Below are 20,417 nucleotides of genomic sequence, written 5' to 3'. Positions count from 1 at the left end.
AAAATTGTATTTTTTACTGATTTTTTTTTCTTTTCGAAAAGGGGTTTTGTTTTATTGAAAATTGAATATGGAAAATTTATGTAATGGAGCGCAGAGAGAATCAAAAAACTCCACAGGGTTTGAAATTTTAGCAACCAAAGTTTTGATTTTGATTCTTGTATTTCTTTTCTAACAATGATTCTGCTTGAAAATTTGCAGGCCAAATAGCTAGGGTTTTGGTTGAATTTTTGGAAGTTGCTATTACTTCTGTTGTTTTTCTCAAAGGGGTTTATCCTTCAGGTTTGTTTGGTTGCTTGCAAAAAGAAAAAACAATGATTTTTAGCTGCACGGTACAATTTGATTTGTATGTATTGCTTTTAGTTTATTTATAGCTATTGATTTTGATTATTTTGGTCATGGGGAAGGTGCTTTTGAGAGGAGAAGGTATATGAATGTGGTGGTTCAAAGGGCTTGTCATCCTCAGCTCAGATATTACATTCATGCCACTGTTTCAGGACTTCTTCCCTTTATACAAAAGGTTGGTCTTTTTTGGTACTCTGATTTTGTTTTTCACTCATCATGATATGTGAGTTGTTGAATTGATTGCATGATTTGGAAATGGATGTTAAAATGTAGGTTGATTCCAATGTCATGTAGAATTCAGCTATACCTTAAATGAGTATATCATCTTTGTGCATGTTATTTGATGAATGGAAATTTGATATCTATACCTTTCACGTAGCTGTTAGAGTATAAGCATTCATGTTTAGATTATTAGAAGTTGTTAGGGCCATCCTAACCATCCTTGGTATAAGGTGTGGAATAAGGTATGGAGATTGTTCCAAAGTAGAATTCCGATAAGAGACAATGTTGTCAAAGTGGTGTCATTGATCAGGGTTGAGTCAGTGTGTTGGAGAGTGTGGTAGTGAGGAGTTGGTATACCATCTATTCTCCATGTCACACATCCAACTCCTCTTGTAACTGCTATATTTTGTTTTGCTGATTTTGATCCCTTACCTTCCATTTACTAGGGCCAGGTTGAAAGAGTAGCTGTTATTTTCTTCAATGCTGATAATATTCCGCTCGAGAAATTTATTTTCAAGCTTGCAATGAATCTCTCTTACGGTTCATCTGTGGAAGAAGTTGATCTTCAGTTCTCTCTCAGGTCATTCATGAGCAAGTTGTCAATTTCAGAATCTCTTACTAAGAAGCTTCCTCCAGGTTAGTACAAAGTATATACACCATTTGTTACAAATTAATTGAGAGGAAAAAAACTTTGTTCGGATAACAGCTTAACTAAAAACTTATAGCAGAAGTGCTTATCATATAAATTGCCTATGTATAAGGCTATAAGCTATTTCTATAACAAAAGATTAAAAAGTCACTGTTTTTATATAAGTTTATAACTTTTTTCATAAGCTATTTCTATTATGGAAAGGTTATAGAAGTAAGTTGAAAATAGTTCATGGACATGTTATAAGTTGTTTTTTGTAAGTTTTGTATAATAATTTCACAAGTTCTTATGCTAGTAGATAAGTTAGAACAATTCAATAAATCGACCTATAGACTTAAACCTATTGTTTCGATTCTAAACAGATTGCAGGTGGGAGATAACTGCTTACTTTCGGTCCATTCCCGAAGCAGGCACAAGCAAGGAAGCAGACTTGTGGATTTCAACCGACACAAAGCAGTGGCAACAACCTCCACTTATCACCCCTATCAAATCAATGAGTAGTGAACCTCTATGTTTGCAATTGTACTTGGAGCATCCATGTTTATCAGAATCATTGCTTTGAGAAGGGAACTTAAGTATGGTGAGAATTTAGGAGCAATTTTTTTACTTAAAATTTCAAGTCTCATTGTTTTTCACTTCATGGTGTTTTGATTTGTTAGATAATCATCAAACTTTATACTAAAAATTGCTGGTGTCTTGTTTTCCACTAACCAATCAATACTGTGAAGGTTGGTAGCTTAAGAACCACAAGCACAGTTTTTAAATGGAGGTAAAAGATTAAGAAGATGATTGAATAATAATGAGTTGTGAATACTATTAGAGAAAATAGCTAAAAGTTATGTAATTTTATTCTTCAGCATTAACTGATATTTATAGAGATATTACAACCTAATTATTTCCTAAAATAAAGGAGAATGGTAAAAATAGAAAATAAGAAAATATTCTGAAATAAATAACAAATATTTTAAATATAGGAAACATTCCAACACTCCCTTTCAAGTTGGTGCATAAATATCTATCATGTCCAATTTACTACTCAATTTGCTGACTTGATGTTTAAAGATGGGTTTAGCCAAACTCTTGGTTAAAATATTCACAATTTGTTGACTAGAAGTTACAAAAGGTAGACATATAGTCCCAACATCTATTTTCTATTTTATAAAGTGTCAGTTGATTTCAATGCCCTTGGTTTTATCATGTTGAACTGGATTATGAGTTATGCTAATTGTTGCTTTGTTGTCGAGTATAATTTCAAAGGTAGTTTAATTTTTGTTTAGAGTTCTTCAAGAACTCTTTGAATCCATAATCTCACAAATACCTTGAGCTGTGACTCTAAACTTGACTTCTGCACTACTTCTTGCTACCACTCTTTGTTTCTTGCTCATCCATGTCACAAAATTACTCCACACACAGGTATAATATCTAGAGGTAGACCTTTTATCTAGGACTGAGCTTGCCCAATCAACATCGGTGAATATAGACACCCCTTTCGCTAGTCTTCTTAAAAAACTATTCCTTTTCCAGGATTTGCCTTCAGGTATCTCAAGTTCATGCAAACAACTTCAAGATGTTCTTTAAAAGGAGAATGTATAAACTGACTTATTTCACTCACTGAAAAGGCAATGTCAGATCTTGTATGTGATAGATAAATCAATTTACGAACTCTCAGAATTTGGGTTGGGCCTAATTCATCCCTACAAAACCGGCTTGTAAGGTGATGATTGCCCCATTTATAAATACAACACATGCCATATCTCTAAGCAATGTGAGACTAAATCCACCCCTTCAAAGTTAACACAATGAAGGTGTTAGGGGCTGCAATGAGGCAAACCAAAGTGCCGCAATTAAGGCAATTAGGGGTAGACCGCAGTTAAAGTCCAACACACCCCTTCACGCTTGGGCCTCAATGAGCCAAAAGCGTGGACAATGCGGGAATTTAGGTTGACCCCCTAACTCATCCTTTAAAAACCGGCTTGTAAGATGAGGATTGCCCCAATTTATAAACACAATACAAGTCATATCTCTAAGCAATGTGAGACTAAATCCACCCTTTCAAAGCTAACACAATGAAGGTGTTAGGGGCTCCAATGAGGCAAGCCAAAGTGTCGCAATGAAGACGACTAGGGACAAACCGCAATTAAGGCGGAAAGTCCAACACCAACCAATCTTTAAAATCTTCAAGTATTGACAGGAACATCCCGTTTTTTCTAAAACTTCGCATTAAGATCAATGAGAGTATCTGCCGATTGAAAACCACTAATCCATTTTTCTTTTAAGAGATATAGGAAGCATTTTTGTTGTGACACTATAATTTCCTTCTTTGATCTCGCAAATGCCATACCTAGGAAGTATCTCAAGGACCCTAAGTCATTAATTTCAAAGTCATCAGACATCTCTTTTACTCTTGCCTTTACAGGTCTATATCATCTTTGACAAAGATAATATTATCAACATACACAATGAGTATATAGATTATTCTATCGTGAAAGAACTTTGTGAATAAGGTATGGTTAACTTAGCCTTGAATATACCCTTGTTTTTTCATGGACTGTGTGTATTTTTCAAACTAACCTAACAGAGACTGTTTTAATCCATACAAGGACATTTCTAATTTGCACATATTTGAGCCAAATTTGTCTTCAAATTTAGGAGGAATATCCATAGACACCTCTTTATCTAGATTGCCATTGAGAAAAGCATTTTTAACATTCAACTGATGTAAGGCTCAATTTAGGTTCTCAGCAAGAGGTATGAGTATTCTGACAATGTTCAATTTTGCAACAGGACAAATATTTTTGAATAGTTTATGCCATACTTTTGAGTGAAATTCATAGCAATTAATTGAAATTTATACCTTTCAATTGACCCATTTGAATTATATTTCACAATAAACACCCATTTGCATCCAACAACTCTCTTATCATCTGGGAGAGTTATGACACTCTAAGTTTTGTTCTTTTCAAGAATTTTCATCTCCTCATGTACAATTTCCCTCCATTTTGAAGCTTCTAAAACATCCTGTATATTTTTTAGAATTTCTACACTAGACAATTGTGAAGTGAATACTGAAAAAGATAGAGACAAGTTTGAGTATGTATTGGAAAAAATAAGTAAAAGTTGTTGTGTTTTATTCCTCAGTCTTATGCTAGTTTATATAGTGAAAATATAATTATTACACTTAATTTTCTTTTTAATGAAGAATAAAGAAAAATAAAGAAAAATAAAGGTAGTATTAAAGGCAATAATAAAATTGGAAATAATATATTTTCCAACACCCCCTCAAGTTGGTGAATAGATATCTATCATGTCCAATTTGTCTATCAAATGCTCAAAAGTAGGTCTTGTCAAACTTTTGGTCAGGATATCCGCAGTTTGCTGACTTGAAGTCACGAAGGGTAGACATATGATTCCCACATCTAACTTCTCCTTTATGAAGTGTCGATCAATCTCGATATGCTTGGTTTTGTCATGTTGAACTGGACTATGACTATAAGGATCCATAATCTTTCAAAAATACCTTGAAACATAACTATAAACTCGGCCTCTACAATACTCCTTGCTACAACTCCTTGTTTCTTGCTCCGCAATGTCACAAGATTACATCAAACATATGTACAAAATCTAGAGGTTGATCTTTTAACTGTGACTGAACCTGCCCAATCGACATCGGTGAAGATAGACACATTTCTTTCACTAGTCTTCTTAAAAAATAATCCTTTTCCAGGATTTCCCTTCAAATATCTCAGTATCCTATAGACTGCCTCAAGATGTTCCTCAAAAGGAGAATGCATAAACTGACTCACTACACTAACAAAGAAAGCAATATCAGGTCAGATGTGTGAAAAATAAATCTGTTTCCGAACCAATCTCTGATATCTTCTAGTATCAACAAAAACATTACCTTCTTCCCAAAGTTTAACATTAGGATCCATAGGGGTATCTGCAGGACGACATCCACTCGTTCCTGTTTCTTTTAACAAGTCTAGAATGTATTTATGCTGTGAAACCACAATACTATTCTTTGACTGAGCAACCCCCATACCTAGAAAATATCACATGAATCCTAGGTCCTTGATTTCAAAGTCTATTGCCAATTTCTCTTTTACTCTTGCCATTTTCACTGTATCGTCTCCAGTAAGGACAATATCATCAACATAAACAATCAGGACATCAACTTTTCCATCGTGGGAGAACTTTGTGAACAAGGTGTGGTCATCATATCCTTGAATGTACCCTTGTTTCTTCATGGATTAAGTGAATTTTTCAAACCAAACTCCAGGGGACTGCTTTAACCCATACAAATACTTATTTAGTTTGCACACATTTGATCCAAATTTGTTTTCAAAGCAAGGAGGAATGTCCATATATACTTCTTCTAGATCGCCATTAAGAAATGCATTATTAATATCTAACTGATGCAAAGGCCAATCCATGTTAGCAAAAAGAGATAAAAGAATTCTGACAGTGTTCAATTTTGCAACAGGAGCAAATATCTCTGAATAATCTATACCATAGGTCTGAGTAAAGCCTTTAGCTACCAAGCGAGCCGTGTACCTTCCAATTGATCCATCTGAATTATACTTCACAATAAACATCCATTTGCATCCAACTGTCTTCTTGCCATCTGGTAGTGATGTAACACTCCACGTTTTGTTCTTTTCAAGAGCTTTCATCTCCTCAAGTGCAACTTCCATCCATTTTGGAATTTTTAGAGCAACCTGTACACTTTTTGAAAACTCTACACTAGACAATTTTGAGGTGAATGCAGACATAAATGAAGACAAATTTGAATATGATATAAAATTGGACATGAGATGTTTAGTGCAAGATCTGACAAGTCTTCTAATGAGAACATGATCATATATATCAGGATACAAAATACGACTCTCAGAAAAAGAGATAGACTTATCTTTCCTTTTGTTAGGAAGTTGATCATTCCCCGATTCAGATTCCTGACAGTGTTGAGATGTGGGCTAGTCGCTTCCTTTATGGTGCTTTTTCACAAAAACCTTTCCTTTCCAAGTCCTGTTTCCTAATTCAAATTTGTTTTCTTGAAGTGACTCATTATTTTGTGGCATTTCAATTAGATCATAATTATCATCGTTTTTAGGATTCTTATTGTTTTCTACAAGAGAAAATGTAGGCTCGGATTCCCAAGGTTCCTTGCTCATAATAGAAGTAGGATAAGATAAATAATCATGACCATTTTCTGTTGGTGCAGGTGTAAAAGTCTCAGAATTTTGTGATACTGGCAAATATAAGTTATTTAAAGGGTTAAATACACTTTTCCCCCCTGTAATGTTAGCGAGTTTAGGATTACCCCCCTGTAAAAATATTTTTTGTAAACCCCCCCTTATGTTATGTAGATTCCTTCATAGAACCCCCTAATATCCAGGTGGCATGGAATCTAATAAGAGGTCCTACACCTGGCATATTTTTAATTTTGTTAAAGTGATTATGTGTCATTTTACACTTTTTAATTTCAAATACCCCCTTAGAAAATTAGGGTTCTGAACATAGCAGGGAAGACGAAGACGAAATTTCCAGGGGAAGACGAAGACGAAGAAGAAGAATGCAGGGAACGAAGCAAACGAGAAAGACGAGAAGATTTTGATGGTAATTTGTGGGGTTAGGATGCTGCGATGGGGCTGGTGTTGAGTGCTGCAACTGGTAGAGGATGGACAACGGGTTCGGGGATGGAAGGGCCGCCTGTTCCTGCTGTTGGGAAGGATGATCAATTTGGGACGGGGAATATTTCAACTTTTCCGTGGTCGCTCTTTACAAAATCTCCGAGGAGGAGGATGCTTATCGCTTTTACTTGTACCATCTGTGGCCAGCGAACTACGCGGGCTATTAATCCTCATGCGTATAATGATGGAACTGTTTTTGTTCAGGTAACACTTTGTTTTTGTTCAACTAAGGTTTTTTCTGAAATAGCTTATTTTAATAAGCTTTTTCTCAGAATGGCCTATTGAAATAGCTTTTGCGAAGCTTACCATCCATCTGTTGTTCAATTTATTTTTACCTCAAATTCCATTTTTAAAATGAAAACAAATATCTGCAATGCAAATAGCTTGTCAATGTCAACGCATGTATCAAATTGGAAATAGATCGCTGAGTTTAAGCATTTATGTCATAAGCTCTTCTCGGTTTTTATTTTTGATTTGTCTACAAACAATGCCAAAATGTTATTCTGTCATGTGTGGTTCTGGAAGATGCAACTGTTTTTGGGATGTAGGATATTATACACCAAATCTTTTAGTTATGTTGTATCATATATGACCATAGTTTTCAGATGGTATAATTTGCATATTGATTGTGTAGCTGAACTGCTCATAGTTTGGTTAAATTACTTATGCGAACTGCCATGGATTGCACGAGAAGGCAATTCATCTGTAAACTGAATCTTTAGGGGAAATCCTGAAAGGTTATTAATGATTTGAAGATTATATTGGAATAACAAGCTAACCATTGGAGTCTGAAACTTAACCTCTGAAAGATGACAATCGTAAACTGTCATGAAGTTGCAAGACTTCGAGTTGGCCCTTGTTAATATAGTACTTATAAATTTGATAGTATTATGATTTTAATACTTTTAGATGATTTATTTTTATAATTAAAACATGTATATCATATTGTTTTCAACATATTGTTACATATTTGCACTCTATGTATGAATGGGCAAAGTCTACTTCAACCCTGCCGGTTGGTTTTATAATCTCAAAATCAGCCCTAGAAAAATGGATGTGGATATTCTGGAGGGCCAAATTTTAATGCAAGAAAGGGATGTAAAATTGTAGTTGTTGAAAAAAGAAGTTAGAATGTCATGTTAAATTTCAAATGGGAACTGAAAGAAAAAAGCTAACCATACATTTGTTTTTCCATTGTTGGCAGTGTTGTGGATGCAATGCGTACCATAAGCTCGTGGATCACTTGAACTTGTTTCAGGAGACAAATTGCTATCTGAATTCAAGTTTTAATTATAAAGGTCCTGGATGGGATGATCTTAAGTTCAGGTTCATGGACGTTGATAGCGACAGCGATGATGATATATTCCCAGTTACATGAGTGAATTACCAGCTTATGGAGTATATATTTTCTGCCTCTGATCTTAAGAAATTTTAGATCAGTTGTAATGTATATTGTTTATGTTTTCATGCTTAATAGTAACATTTGTTAGAGGATTGCTTTGTATAGTATATGTGTATGTATAGCTTCGCAACCGAATTGTACGATCATGAATTTAATCATGTACAATACTTTGCATAACTACTTCTTTTGTTGTATGTATAGCTTCACACACTTAACACAATCATCCATACATATAACATACTAAATATTACAGTTCTTCACAGAAAGGATGATTAAACAACATAAGTCTAAGGCTGTAAGATAATGTGGTTCATAAATACATTACCACATTCCCTCTTCATAATTGCAGAAAATTCTGTGACTTAGCAGTGGTTCACCTGATTACTATTTTCAAAACCAACTTCACTGAGTCATGAGTCATGTTTCTTTTTCTGTAATTCACCTTTGTGTGTTCTTGGTGTCTCCGTGTGTCAAAGCATATAGATGTCTTGAGTAGAAGTAGAACCTACACCTAAAGTATGTTTCATTCTATTATTTTGCAACTTATCTCTCACAGGTTATGTACAACACTTTTTGGAGAGGCAAAATGATGAATGAAATATAATGTTTGTTGCTTCTGCGCATAAATAATAGGCAGATTTATCTCCCACCTCAGACCAAGGTGTCTGTGCAACGGTTACTACTAACTTTGTCGCCAACAATAGGAGGCGCAGCACGAATCATAAGACTAAGGAAAAATGCTGTCATCTGCAATACAATGTAATATGTCAACTTCATGGCAGAAGAAAATTGGAAGAACAATGGAAGAACTAATTGATAAGTGATGAATGATAGTTGACAAGTGATGAAGGGTAATCTTACCAGTATTAGCCCAAGGCACATTAGGCTGAATCCTGGAAAATTAAACGGTGCGTCTTCTGACAGGAACAAGGCTGCATACAGTAGAAGCTTATCAGTTTTTGATTTTTCTCTTAATTCAGTAGTATTATATGTGTCTGTGGACTTTACTCCTGATTACTGTCTTACCTGTCAGTGGACTGAAAATTAATGGAGAAATGATGTTGGCGACGGAAGTGATTCCTGAGAGACATCCTTGAACCATTCCCTAAATCAAAGATTGAACTTCTAAGCATATAGAGATGAAGTTGAGCAGAGTTTTCAAATTTGTTCATAGCATTTACAATTATAAGAGGGAATCAAATGTCTTTTCTTCCGTCATTCAGATACCTGTTCATTCGGTCCAACTTGTTTCGATGCAATGCTGGTTATCTGTTCCACAAAGTATTGAAACAAAAACAGATATGAATATATATGATAGAGAGTAATAACAGATATAAATCAGAAACTTACAGTTGGTCGCACGAGAACGCCTAAAACAGAGAAACCTGCTAAAGCATATGGAACCTGCACGGTTTTCAATTTCAACACTCTTGAAGGATTGTTTTGCAAAATAAAATAAAAAACTTTAGTAAATAACAATGTTCTAAATATTAATTACCCATGACGACCACGCTATACTGTATACGAATATCTGCATAACATAACAAACTATTAGCAGCATGTTTCAAACAAGAAATCAAGGGAACTGTCAAGTATCAGGTTTGAACTTACATTTATGCAGGAAACAAAGAGCCCTGTTGTGAGCAACTTCTCCTCTCTTACAGCAGGTACTAATATCGGCATGAGAAATAGCTGGAAAAGAATCGCGAGTACACAACAAACGATATGTTAGTTAGTATACGGAAACAGAAAATATAGTGAATTCAACTAGGATTATGACATACTTGTGTCAGAGTAGCTCCGATCCCAGAGATCATCATCAAATCGGCAAACTGATTCTTGTTGAATTGAAATCGCGCCTTCAAATAATACTGCATGTTTACAGAATTTTGGTTTATGATTATTCAATATCTATAGACAGTTGCTTGTTTGAAATTTGCAGTATCTCATGAATTGATTGTATTCGGGAAGAAAGTAGTAATACTTTATCAGCAATACTGCCATCAAACCGCCGTCTGCCATCATAACCCAGATGAAGGGGACACGGACGAAGATGAAGAGAGGGATGGATTTGGGGTAGGGATGGATTTCACGAAGAGAGAGAGGGATGGATTTGGGATAGGGATGGATTTCACGAAGAGAGAGAGGGATGGATTTGGAACCCTAATTTCTAGTTTATGCCATGCTGGAGACCTAATGAAGATTCACATGTGAAAATAAAAAAATTAAAAAGCCACGTCTGAAATAAAAAACCAAGATTCCATGCCACCTGGATATTAGGGGGTTCTATGAAGGAATCTACATAACATAAGGGGGGTATTGAAAAAATAACTTTACCAGGGGGGTAACCCTAAACTCGCTAACATTACAGGGGGGTAAAGTGTATTTAACCCTTATTTAAAAAACTCATATCCTCAATTTGAAACGAGTCTTCATTTATCTCCCCCTTAAAGATGAGTGTCATTAAAAAAAAGGTTTATTTTCAAAGAATGTAACATCCATAGTGACAAACATTTTCTTATTTTTTGGATCAAAACATTTATATCCTTTTTGCGTTGGAGAGTATCCAACAAAGACACATTTTATAGCACGTGACTTAAGTTTTCCAACATTTTTATGTTCATTAACAAAGACTGTGCAACTAAAGATTTTTAAAGTCAAATTAGTTAAAACAGGAGTACTAGGAAAATATTCTTTGAAGACATTAATTGGAGTTTGAAAATTGGGAATTTTGGAAGGCATTCTGTTAATTAAATACGCATATGTTAAAACAGCTTCGCCCCACAAATAATTTGGTACATTATTAGAAAAATGTAAAGCTCTAGCAACCTCTAGTAAATGTTTATTTTCCTTTCGACCACTCCATTTTGTTGAGGAGTATTAGGACATGAACTTTGATGTACAAATCCAATTTTTTTAGAAAAAAAGCATCCAGGATAGTGTTAAAATATTCTTTGCCATTATCATTTCTAAAGACTTGGATATTTGTTTGAAATTGATTATGCACCATTGAAAAAAATTATTTACAGCCTGACAAACATCTGATTTCCCCTTTAACAAGTACACCTAACATACTCTTGTATGATCATCTATAAATGTGATAAACTATTTTTTGAGAGAGAGTGTACTTATAAGTCAGGGCCCCAAACATCACTGTGAGTAATGGAAAAAGATTTTGATGGTTTATAAGACTGTATTGAAAACTAGGAATGATGATGCTTTGCAAACTCACATGCTTCACATTTAAACGAAGAAAAGTTCTTATTGTGAAATATCTTAGGAAACAAGGGTTTTAAGTAATGAAAACTAGGATGACCTAATCTTAAATGTCATATCATAATATTGTCATCTTTATTATTCAAAACAGTAAAAGACTCAAAGCAGGAACTTATTGTTTTTGAAGGTAGTTGTGATACAGATCCAATGTCAAGGTAGTAGAGTCCTCCACTCTCCTTAGCACTGCCAATCATCTTTCCCGAGTTTAAATCCTGAAAGACACAGTGAGATCGGAAAAAATGAGTTTGATAATTTATATCTTGAGCTAATTTACTGACGAACATTAAATTACAAGATAAGTTTGGAACATGAAGGACATTTTTAAGAGTTAACATTGGATATAACGCAACAAACCATTTACCTGCAATGGCTAAAAAAGAGCCATCTGCGATTTTTATTTTTTGATTACCTGCACATGGACTATATGAAGAGAACAAAGTAGATTCACCTGTCATGTGATTGAAGGCACCTAAATCTACTATCCAAGTATGATTGTGACTGATACTAAGAAATGCAGAATTACCTTTTGTTGCTATAGAGCAAGAAAGGAGTTGGAGACTTGAGGAGTTTGTATAGTCTGTCTAGTTGCTCCGCAGTGAGTGGAAACTGAGACGGAGGGGGTTGTCGCCCTTGATCAAAATTACTAGCCTGAAATGCACAACTACTTTTCTTCTTCCAGTTAGGAGGTTTGTCTTTGAGCTTCCAACAAGTTTCATGTGTATGTCATTCACGCTTGCAGTGATCACACCAAGGAACTTTGTCTGACCTTCTTCCCTCGTCAAGGTTCCTAGTAGCCAGTACTGAGCCTTCAAACTCAGAGCTTCATGGTGTCTTGCCCATCATAATTCCTTGTCGTGCCTCCTCCCTTCTTATTTCTACAAAAGTTTCATGAAGAGTTGGCAATGGTACTTTTCCTAAAACTCTACCTCTTACCTCATTAAGGTCTTTATTGAGCCAAACGAGAAACATGAATACACGATCATTTTCTTGCCTCTTGAGAAACAAAACAATATCTTTTGTACACCTCTAATTGTCATCATAACAGAGATCTAACTCTTGCCACAGTGTCAACAACTCATTGTAATAAGCAGTTACACTCCTGTCATCTTGTTTCGCATGCCATAACTTTGATTTTAAACCAAAATTTTGGGAGGAACTTTGAATATAAGAGTATGTTCCCTTAACAGCTTCCCACACATCCTTTGTGGAAGGTAAAAACATGTAAGGCTTACTTATTCCAATTTCCATAGAGCTTACCAGCCATGCAATAATCAAGGAGTTTTTCGACTTCCATTGTTTGTAACGAGGATCTCCCGTTGTCGGTTCAACTACTACTCCTGTTAAGAAACCAAGTTTCCCTTTGCTATCCAATACCAACCGAACGGTTTGAGTCCATTCATTATAGTTATTTCCATTCGTTTTAGGGATTGACCTTGAGGGAGTATGAGGAACCCTCTTGATCATTATCGTCTATGTTGGAATAACTGTCACAAAAAACAATGTTGTTCTTGTTTCCATTGTTGCCATCATTACTGCCACTGTTTATGACAACTAGCGGTTCCTCTCGTACGTCGTTTCTAAGGCCACCGCCGTTTTCGCAGCCGACGCTCGACTCAGGTTGCGGTTGTTCGCGATGGTTGGATCCGGTGTAGGCCTGTGATGAGGAAGGTCACCTGTTGTTGTTATTCGCCATATGAGGCTAAACGGGTATGTGAATCGGGTCGGGTAAGAAGTCGGGTATGTGGAAAGCTTTACAGTAACCCCTAATCCAATGTTCTGATACCATATTGGAAAAAATAGGTAAAAGCTGTTGCGTTTTATTCCTCAGCCTTAGGTTGATTTATATAGTGAAAATACAATTATTACACTTGATTTTCTCCTTAATGGAGAATAAAGAAAAATAAAGGTAGTATTAAAGGCAATAATAAAACCAGAAATAATATATTTCCCAACACCCTCCATCAAGTTGGTGCATAGATATCTATCATGTCCAACTTGTCTATCAAATGTTCAAAAGTAGGTCTTGCCAAACGTTTAGTCAGGATATCCGCAGTTTGCTAACTTGAAGTCACAAAGGATAGACATATGATTCCCGCATCTAACTTTTTCTTTATGAAGTGTCGATCAATCTCGATATGCTTGATTCTGTCATGTTGAATTGAATTATGAGCTATGCTAATAGCAACTTTACTATCAAAGTACAATTTTAATGGAAGTTCAATTTTCATCTTAAGTTCTTCTAGGACTCTAAGGATCCACAATCCTTCACAAATACTCTAAGACATAGCTCTAAACTCGACCTCTGCACTACTCTTTGCTACAACTTCTTGTTTCTTGCTCCTCCATGTCACAAGATTACCCCAACATAGGTACAATATCCAGAGGTTGATCTTCTATCTGTGATTGAAACTGCCCAACTGACATCAATGAAGATAAACACATTTCTTTCACTAGTCTTTTTAAAAAATAATCTTTTTCTAGGATTTTCCTTCAAATATCTTAGTATCCTATAGACTTCCTCAAGATGTTCACCGAAAGGAGAATGCATAAACTGACTCACTACGCTAACAGAGAAAGCAATATCAGGTCGGGTGTGTGACAAATAAACCAGTTTTTCAACCAATCTCTGATATCTTCCAGTATCAACAAAAATATTTCCTTCTTCCCAAAGTTTAGCATTAGGATCCATATGAGTATCTGCAGGACGACATCCACTCATTCCTGTTTCTTTCAACAAGTCTAGAATGTATTTCTGCTGTGAAACCATAATACCATTCTTTAATCGAGCAACCTCCGTACCTAGAAAACATCTTATGAATCTCAGGTCATTGATTTTAAAGTCTACTGCCAATTTCTCTTTTACTCTTGCCATTTCCACTGTATCGTCTCTAGTAAGGACAATATCATCAACATAAACAATCAGGATAACAACTTTCCCATTGTGGGAGAACTTTGTGAACAAGGTGTGGTTAGCCTATCCTTGAATGTACCCTTGTTTCTTCACGGACTGAGTGAATTTTTCAAACCAAGCTCTAGGGAACTGCTTTAATCCATACAAAGACTTATTTAGTTTGCATACATTTGATCCAAATTTATTTTCAAATCCAGGAGGAATGTCCATATATACTTCTTCTTCTAGATCGCCATTAAGAAATGCATTCTTAACATCTTACTGATGCAAAGGCCAATCCATGTTAGCAGCAAGAGACAAAAGAATTTTGATAGTGTTCAATTTTACAACATGAGCAAATGTCTCTGAGTAGTCTATACCATAGAACTGAGTAAAGCCTTTAGCCACAAAATGAGCGTTGTACCTTTCAATTGACCCATATGAATTATACTTCATAGTAAACACCAATTTGCATCTAATTGTCTTCTTGTCATCTTGTAGTGACGTAACACTCCAAGTTTTGTTCTTTTCAAGAGCTTTCATCTCCTCAAGTACAACTTCCCTCCACTTTTGAATTTCTAGAGCAACCTGTACATTTTTTGGAATTTCTACACTAGACAATTTTGAGGCGAAGGCAGACATAGATGAAGACAAATTTGAATATGATATAAAATTGGATATGAGATGTTTAGTGCAAGATCTGACATGTTTTCTAATGACAACATGATCATCTATATCAGGATAGAAAATACGACTCTCAGAAACAAAGATATACTTACCTTTCATTTTGTTAGGAAGTTGATCAATCCTTGGTTCAGATTCTCGACAGTGTTGAGATGTGGACTGATCCCTTTCTTTATGCTGCTTTTTCACAAAAACTTTTTCTTTCCAAGTTCTATTTCCTAATTCAATTTTTTTTCTTGGAGTGACTTATTATTTAGTGGCATTACAATTAGATCATCATTATCATCGTTTTCAGGATTCTCATTGTTTTCTATAAGAGAATATGTAGGCTCAGATTCAAAAGGTTCCTTACTCATAACAGGAGTAAGATCAAATAAATAATCATGACGATTTTTTATTGGTGCAGGTGTAAAAGTCTCAGAATTTTGTGATACTGACAAAGATAAGTTATTTAAAAAATGCATGTCCTCAATTTGAAACGAGTCTTCGTTTATCTCTCCCCCCATTGAAGATGAGTGTCATCAAAAAGATGTTTATTTTCAAAGAATATAACATCCATAGTGACAAATATTTTCTTATTTTTTGGATCAAAACATTTATATCCTTTTTGCGTTGGGGAGTATCCAACAAAGACACATTTTATAACAATTAAGATCACTTCCCCCATAAATAGTTAGATATTTTGTTTGTAAAAAGTAAAGTATAAGCTACTTTTAAAAGATGTTTATTTTTTTCTCTTTGCCACTCCATTTTGCAGGAGAGTATTAGGATATGAAATTTGATGTACAATTATGTTTTGACGGAAAAAATCACTCAAATTATTGTTAAAATAATTTATTATTACTTCTAAAAACTTATATGGTAGTTTGAAATTAATTTTGCACCATTTTGAAAAAGTCATTTTTTAGCCTTACAAACATCTTGAGTGGTCATCTTGAAAAAATCCTTTAAATCCTTTAACAAGTATATCCAACATACTCTTGAATGGTCATCTATAAAGGTGATGAACTATTTTTTGAGCGATAGTATACTCGTACGTTTAGGGTCCTAAACATCATTTTGAATCTCACTTAAAAAAGTTTTGTTGGCTTATAAGGCTTTATTGGAAAATGAGAACGATGATGTTCTACAAATTCACATAATTTGTGTTGATATGTATATATGTATATATAGAAAGAGAATATTCTCTAGAATATTCCTTAGTGTATTCTAGAATAGAATAGGATAACTATGTAATTAATAGTATGAAGTGTACTTTTTTCCTTTATAATACATCTTTCGTAATGGTATTGAAACACACAACTTAACATAAATGTCTCTTAGTCTCTCCTAATTCAATATGCTATCTAGAGCCTACTAAGAGACAACTCTTCGCCGTGCTTTATCCGGTTGACCCAGTGTCTTCCGGTGAGAATCTTTTTTTGTAAATCGTGTCATCATTTTGGTTTGCCTCTCACTTCTCAAAATTCTCAGGTAAAATCACCTTGCCATCCGATCCGACTGTTTTTCCCAGCCGCCCCACTCGGCTCTCTCCATCGATCACAAATCCAATCTCTGCTTTTTTTTTCGACTCTTGGAAATTTGTGCTCCAGTTCAAACAACCCCGATTTTGTTTCTTTAAGCCATGAGAGATGCTGATTATGTCTCGTTTACTAAAGTTTCGCTTATCCCATGTGAAAAACTAACCGGATCAGCCAATTACAACATATGGACTCGTGCCGTCGATATGTAATTTCATGGTCAGGGATATGAAGATCACCTAACCACAAAATTGGCTGATGTTACCGCCGCCAAACTCGCTAAATGGAAGAAAAATGATGTTTATCTATGTATTTTGTTATGGTTTTCCATCGCACCTAACCTCCAAGCGCATTATCAAGCCTTCTCAACTTGCAATGAGGTTTGGAAAAAGGTTAAGAAAGTCTTCTCTAACGACGTTCATTGCCTATACAGTGTCATCCTCAAACTCAACACACTGAAGTTGCAAAACATGGATATACAAGCCTATCTGAGTAAGCTTGATGTCTTGAAAGCGAGTTACGCAACCCTCATGCCTTATGCAAAAGATGCAACAACTCATTCTGAACAACAAATTAAATTTTTCATGGTCATGACACTTAAAGGACTACCACCAGAACTCGAGTCCGTTCGTAACCAGATTTTATCAGGTACTAATGTTCCTAACTATGATGCAGTTAATGAACAACTGTTGCGCTTGGCTACACCTCATGCGTTTGGTTCGATTTCCTCTCCATCTATTGTTGCTCTGACACCAGATGACACTGCTGCCCTTGCATCTCTTGGCAACAATCAGAATCACCTTCGAGGAGGGTCATCCAACTCTGAACCTCGTCCCAAGTGTGACCATTGTAATCGGCTTGGACATACTATTGACCGTTGTTGGAAGTTACATGACAAACTTCCACGCCAGGTAAATGCATCTCAAATTGATAATTCTTTAGAACCCTAGAAGACATTATGTTAATTAAATATGAAGCAATTAAGATCATTTCCCCCACAAATAGTTGGATACTTTGTTTGTAACTAATAAAGCATAAGCTACTTTTAAAAGATGTTTATTTTTTCTCTTTTGACACTCCATTTTGCTGGAGAATATTAAGATATAAAATTTGATGTACAATTCTGTTTTGACGGAAAAAATCACTCAAATTATATGGTAGTCCATTTTGACACTCCATTTTGAAAAAAAAAGTCATTTTTGAAAAAAGCCATTTCTGTTTTGACACTCCATTTTGAAAAAAAAAGCCTTTTTTTTAGCCTTACAAACATCTTGAGTGGTCATCTTGAAAAAATCCGTTAAATCCTTTAACAAGTATATTCAACGTACTCTTGAATGGTCATGTATAAAGGTGATAAACCATTTTTTGAGCGACAGTGTACTCGTACGTTTAGGGTCCCAAACATTATTTTGAATCTCACTTAAAAAAGTTTTGTTGACTTATAAGACTTTATTGAAAAATGAGAACGATGATATTCTACAAATTTAGATACTTCACATTTAAATGAATAATTCTTTATTATAAATGAATAGCGAAATCTAGAATAACCTAATCATAAATTCTATACGATAAAGTTCCCATCATTATTCAAAGCAATAAAAAAACTCAAAGTGTTTCAGAACCAAGATCAAAGTAGTAGAGTCCTTCAATCCCTTTACCACTGCCAATGATATGTCCCAACTTCAAATTCTGAAAAAACACATTGAGTATGAAAGAAATTAATTTCACAATTTTTTTCTTGGACAATTTACTAACATACATTAGACTATAAGTTAAATTTGGAGCATGGAGAACATCTTTAAGGCAACACAACCGAATCTTTACCTATAATGGCTGAAAAATGATCAATTGTGACTTTTATTTTTTGATTACCTAATTAATTATAGGAAGAGAATAATGTAGATTCACATGACATGTCATGTGATTAGTTGCACCTAAATCTATTATCCAATTTTGATTCAAAGTGACACTAAAAAAAGGTGCCTTTTTGTGCTAAGAAAGGTACCTAGATTGAAAACCTAAAGCTCCGATAAATATGGATATTACAACCTAATTATTTTCTTTTATAAGTATATTAGTATTACAATAAAATTATTTTCTTACATAAAGGAGAATAGTAATAATGGAAAATAAATAAATATATTAAAATAAATAGCAAATATATATTTCAACAAATACACAAATACTATACACTAGAAGAGTGTAAGAATTGCTCTATGTATTTTTGGTTCTGGTGTACTGGTAGAGCCTAAAATATTGATGATTGGTAGTATAGATTAGGTTTTGTTTGGATAACAATATATAAGTTATTTTCATATAAACTAAGTTATTTGTATAAGCTATCTTAAAAAATTATGAGTTAAGTCATAAGTCATAGTTTTCAAAGCATGAAATGCTCCATGATGAGGGCCAAAGATGTCAAGTTTTGAACAGTCCATGTTAAGAAAACAAGATTTTCAACCAACTCGTTTACATTATGCTTGAAAGTTTAAAATGTGTGGGGATACTAGTATTGTAGATATCAACTAGTCTCCAAATTCTAACCTACTTTGGATCACACAGGAACACCTCATTACACCTTTGTTTACACATACAATGGTCATTATTGGAGGCTAGTGGTGGTTTGAAAGCACATTCTCAATCAATGGAATATATTAAAACAACTTTTCACAAGCACTACTAGAGTAGAGGGCTTGCATATGAAAAGTTGTTTACTTTTTGCTAGGGAGAGAGAAAGAGGATTTTGATAATGTATTTTATGGATGGACAATGTAAAAAGCATCATGATTAATGTGGTTTGTTTTAGTTGGTTCAAATTGTGTGACTCTAGAACATGCTTTAAGGAGTTCCTACTTTTGACTTCATATTGGTGTTATCAGTTATCTCAACAACTTTTTCATGCTTATATTGGATGCCATTATTGCACCATTTCTCTAGAAAAAAGTTAGGATTTCTCTTGGTCTGCTGTGCTGACTAGTTCAGCAATGACATCTTGTGATCATAGTAGTCTTGTTTCATCATCATGTGTTGGTTCCAGTGGAGAATCCAAAAGAAAGACTATCTACTACTATTTCCATTTTCCAATTATTACGATATTGATACAATATCTTAGGGAGACTGCTTTAAAGTACTTAGTCGTTGGTTTATCATATAACATAAACTCAAATAATTGCTTCACTTTTAGAATACTATGAAATACATTTTTTAACCTATTTTGAAGTTGTTTTTAGCTTATTTTTGTAAGTTTTTTTTTTTCAATTTATACACTGGTTATCTTTTTACTCTTGGTTTTTATTTTTATTGAACATTGATACCGAAAGCTGATATGTACGTTTCATAAATGTGGAGATATTGAGATCATTTTGAAATGCTCCCACAAATATTTTTTCATTTGGACGGTCGACCTTGATCGTCGCCTCATTGAGGCGGATAAGGTACTTCCTCATAAATTCAGAGGGGTCTTGATGAATGTGAAAAGATCGGTGGCACTCATGTTTTTTGTGTCTGCTTGCTGCAAATTGGTGAACTAGTTTTTTCACCCCTGATAGTTGGTAAAGGGGAGTCGAGGCGGACTCATATACTACCTTAGGACCGCGTTTCTGAAGTTGTCAGAGAGGAGCTTGTATTTTAAGGAATAAGGAGTTCCAATAATTCATATGATGGAGACGGCGTGTTCATACGGGTCACCGTGCCCATCAAACTTAGCCAACAAAGACGACTTAAAATTCTTTAGAATGGGCGT

General features: G+C 34.7%; 3 protein-coding genes across 6 annotated transcripts; 2 read left to right on the top strand and 1 right to left on the bottom strand.

Annotated features, from left to right (window-relative positions):
- Positions 1-24: 24 nt before the first annotated feature.
- LOC127127063 (DNA polymerase zeta processivity subunit) lies at positions 25-19,539 on the top strand. Of its 4 annotated transcripts, none has more exons than XM_051056321.1 (6): positions 25-117; positions 199-279; positions 405-517; positions 1,011-1,200; positions 1,576-1,793; positions 6,435-6,678. In XM_051056321.1, exons 1-5 carry the CDS (start codon positions 84-86, stop codon positions 1,773-1,775), a joined length of 618 nt encoding a protein of 205 aa, XP_050912278.1. In that variant the 5' UTR covers positions 25-83; the 3' UTR covers positions 1,776-1,793; positions 6,435-6,678. The 4 variants fall into 4 exon arrangements, with proteins under 4 accessions (XP_050912278.1, XP_050912150.1, XP_050912214.1 ...); XM_051056193.1 differs by lacking the exon at positions 6,435-6,678 and adding an exon at positions 19,238-19,539 and having other exon boundaries at positions 26-117; XM_051056257.1 differs by lacking the exon at positions 6,435-6,678 and adding an exon at positions 8,108-8,485 and having other exon boundaries at positions 27-117.
- Positions 6,856-8,281, top strand: LOC127087304 (uncharacterized). Its single transcript, XM_051028191.1, has 2 exons — positions 6,856-7,107; positions 8,108-8,281. Exons 1-2 carry the CDS (start codon positions 6,856-6,858, stop codon positions 8,279-8,281), a joined length of 426 nt encoding a protein of 141 aa, XP_050884148.1.
- On the bottom strand, positions 8,474-10,232 carry LOC127087298 (uncharacterized). The gene is made up of 8 exons (XM_051028178.1): positions 10,090-10,232; positions 9,917-9,997; positions 9,804-9,836; positions 9,656-9,709; positions 9,533-9,574; positions 9,332-9,410; positions 9,167-9,237; positions 8,474-9,052 (listed from the first exon to the last, which is right to left on the bottom strand). The coding sequence occupies exons 1-8, from the start codon at positions 10,180-10,182 to the stop codon at positions 8,957-8,959; spliced, it is 549 nt and encodes a 182-aa protein (XP_050884135.1). The 5' UTR covers positions 10,183-10,232; the 3' UTR covers positions 8,474-8,956.
- Positions 19,540-20,417: the final 878 nt, after the last annotated feature.

Source organism: Lathyrus oleraceus, chromosome 1 (genome assembly GCF_024323335.1).
Source record: "Lathyrus oleraceus cultivar Zhongwan6 chromosome 1, CAAS_Psat_ZW6_1.0, whole genome shotgun sequence".
Lineage (NCBI taxonomy): Eukaryota > Viridiplantae > Streptophyta > Magnoliopsida > Fabales > Fabaceae > Lathyrus > Lathyrus oleraceus.
The sequence above is the reverse complement of the archived record's forward strand: the minus strand, read 5'-3'. Positions and strand labels throughout refer to the sequence as shown.

Bases quoted from the DNA above. Each gene is read 5' to 3' on its own strand.
- LOC127127063 (XM_051056193.1), top strand. From the start codon at position 84: ATGGAGCGCAGAGAGAATCAAAAAACTCCACAGG. The intron at 280-404 runs GTTTGTTTGGTT...GTCATGGGGAAG, and splicing joins CAAAGGGGTTTATCCTTCAG to GTGCTTTTGAGAGGAGAAGG. The intron at 518-1,010 runs GTTGGTCTTTTT...TCCATTTACTAG, and splicing joins TTCTTCCCTTTATACAAAAG to GGCCAGGTTGAAAGAGTAGC.
- LOC127087304 (XM_051028191.1), top strand. From the start codon at position 6,856: ATGGGGCTGGTGTTGAGTGCTGCAACTGGTAGAGGATGGACAACGGGT. The intron at 7,108-8,107 runs GTAACACTTTGT...CATTGTTGGCAG, and splicing joins ATGGAACTGTTTTTGTTCAG to TGTTGTGGATGCAATGCGTA.
- LOC127087298 (XM_051028178.1), bottom strand. From the start codon at position 10,182: ATGCAGTATTATTTGAAGGCGCGATTTCAATTCAACAAGAATCAGTTT. The intron at 9,998-10,089 runs GTATGTCATAAT...ATTCTTTTCCAG, and splicing joins TCGGAGCTACTCTGACACAA to CTATTTCTCATGCCGATATT. The intron at 9,710-9,803 runs GTAATTAATATT...AAAACCGTGCAG, and splicing joins GTATAGCGTGGTCGTCATGG to GTTCCATATGCTTTAGCAGG.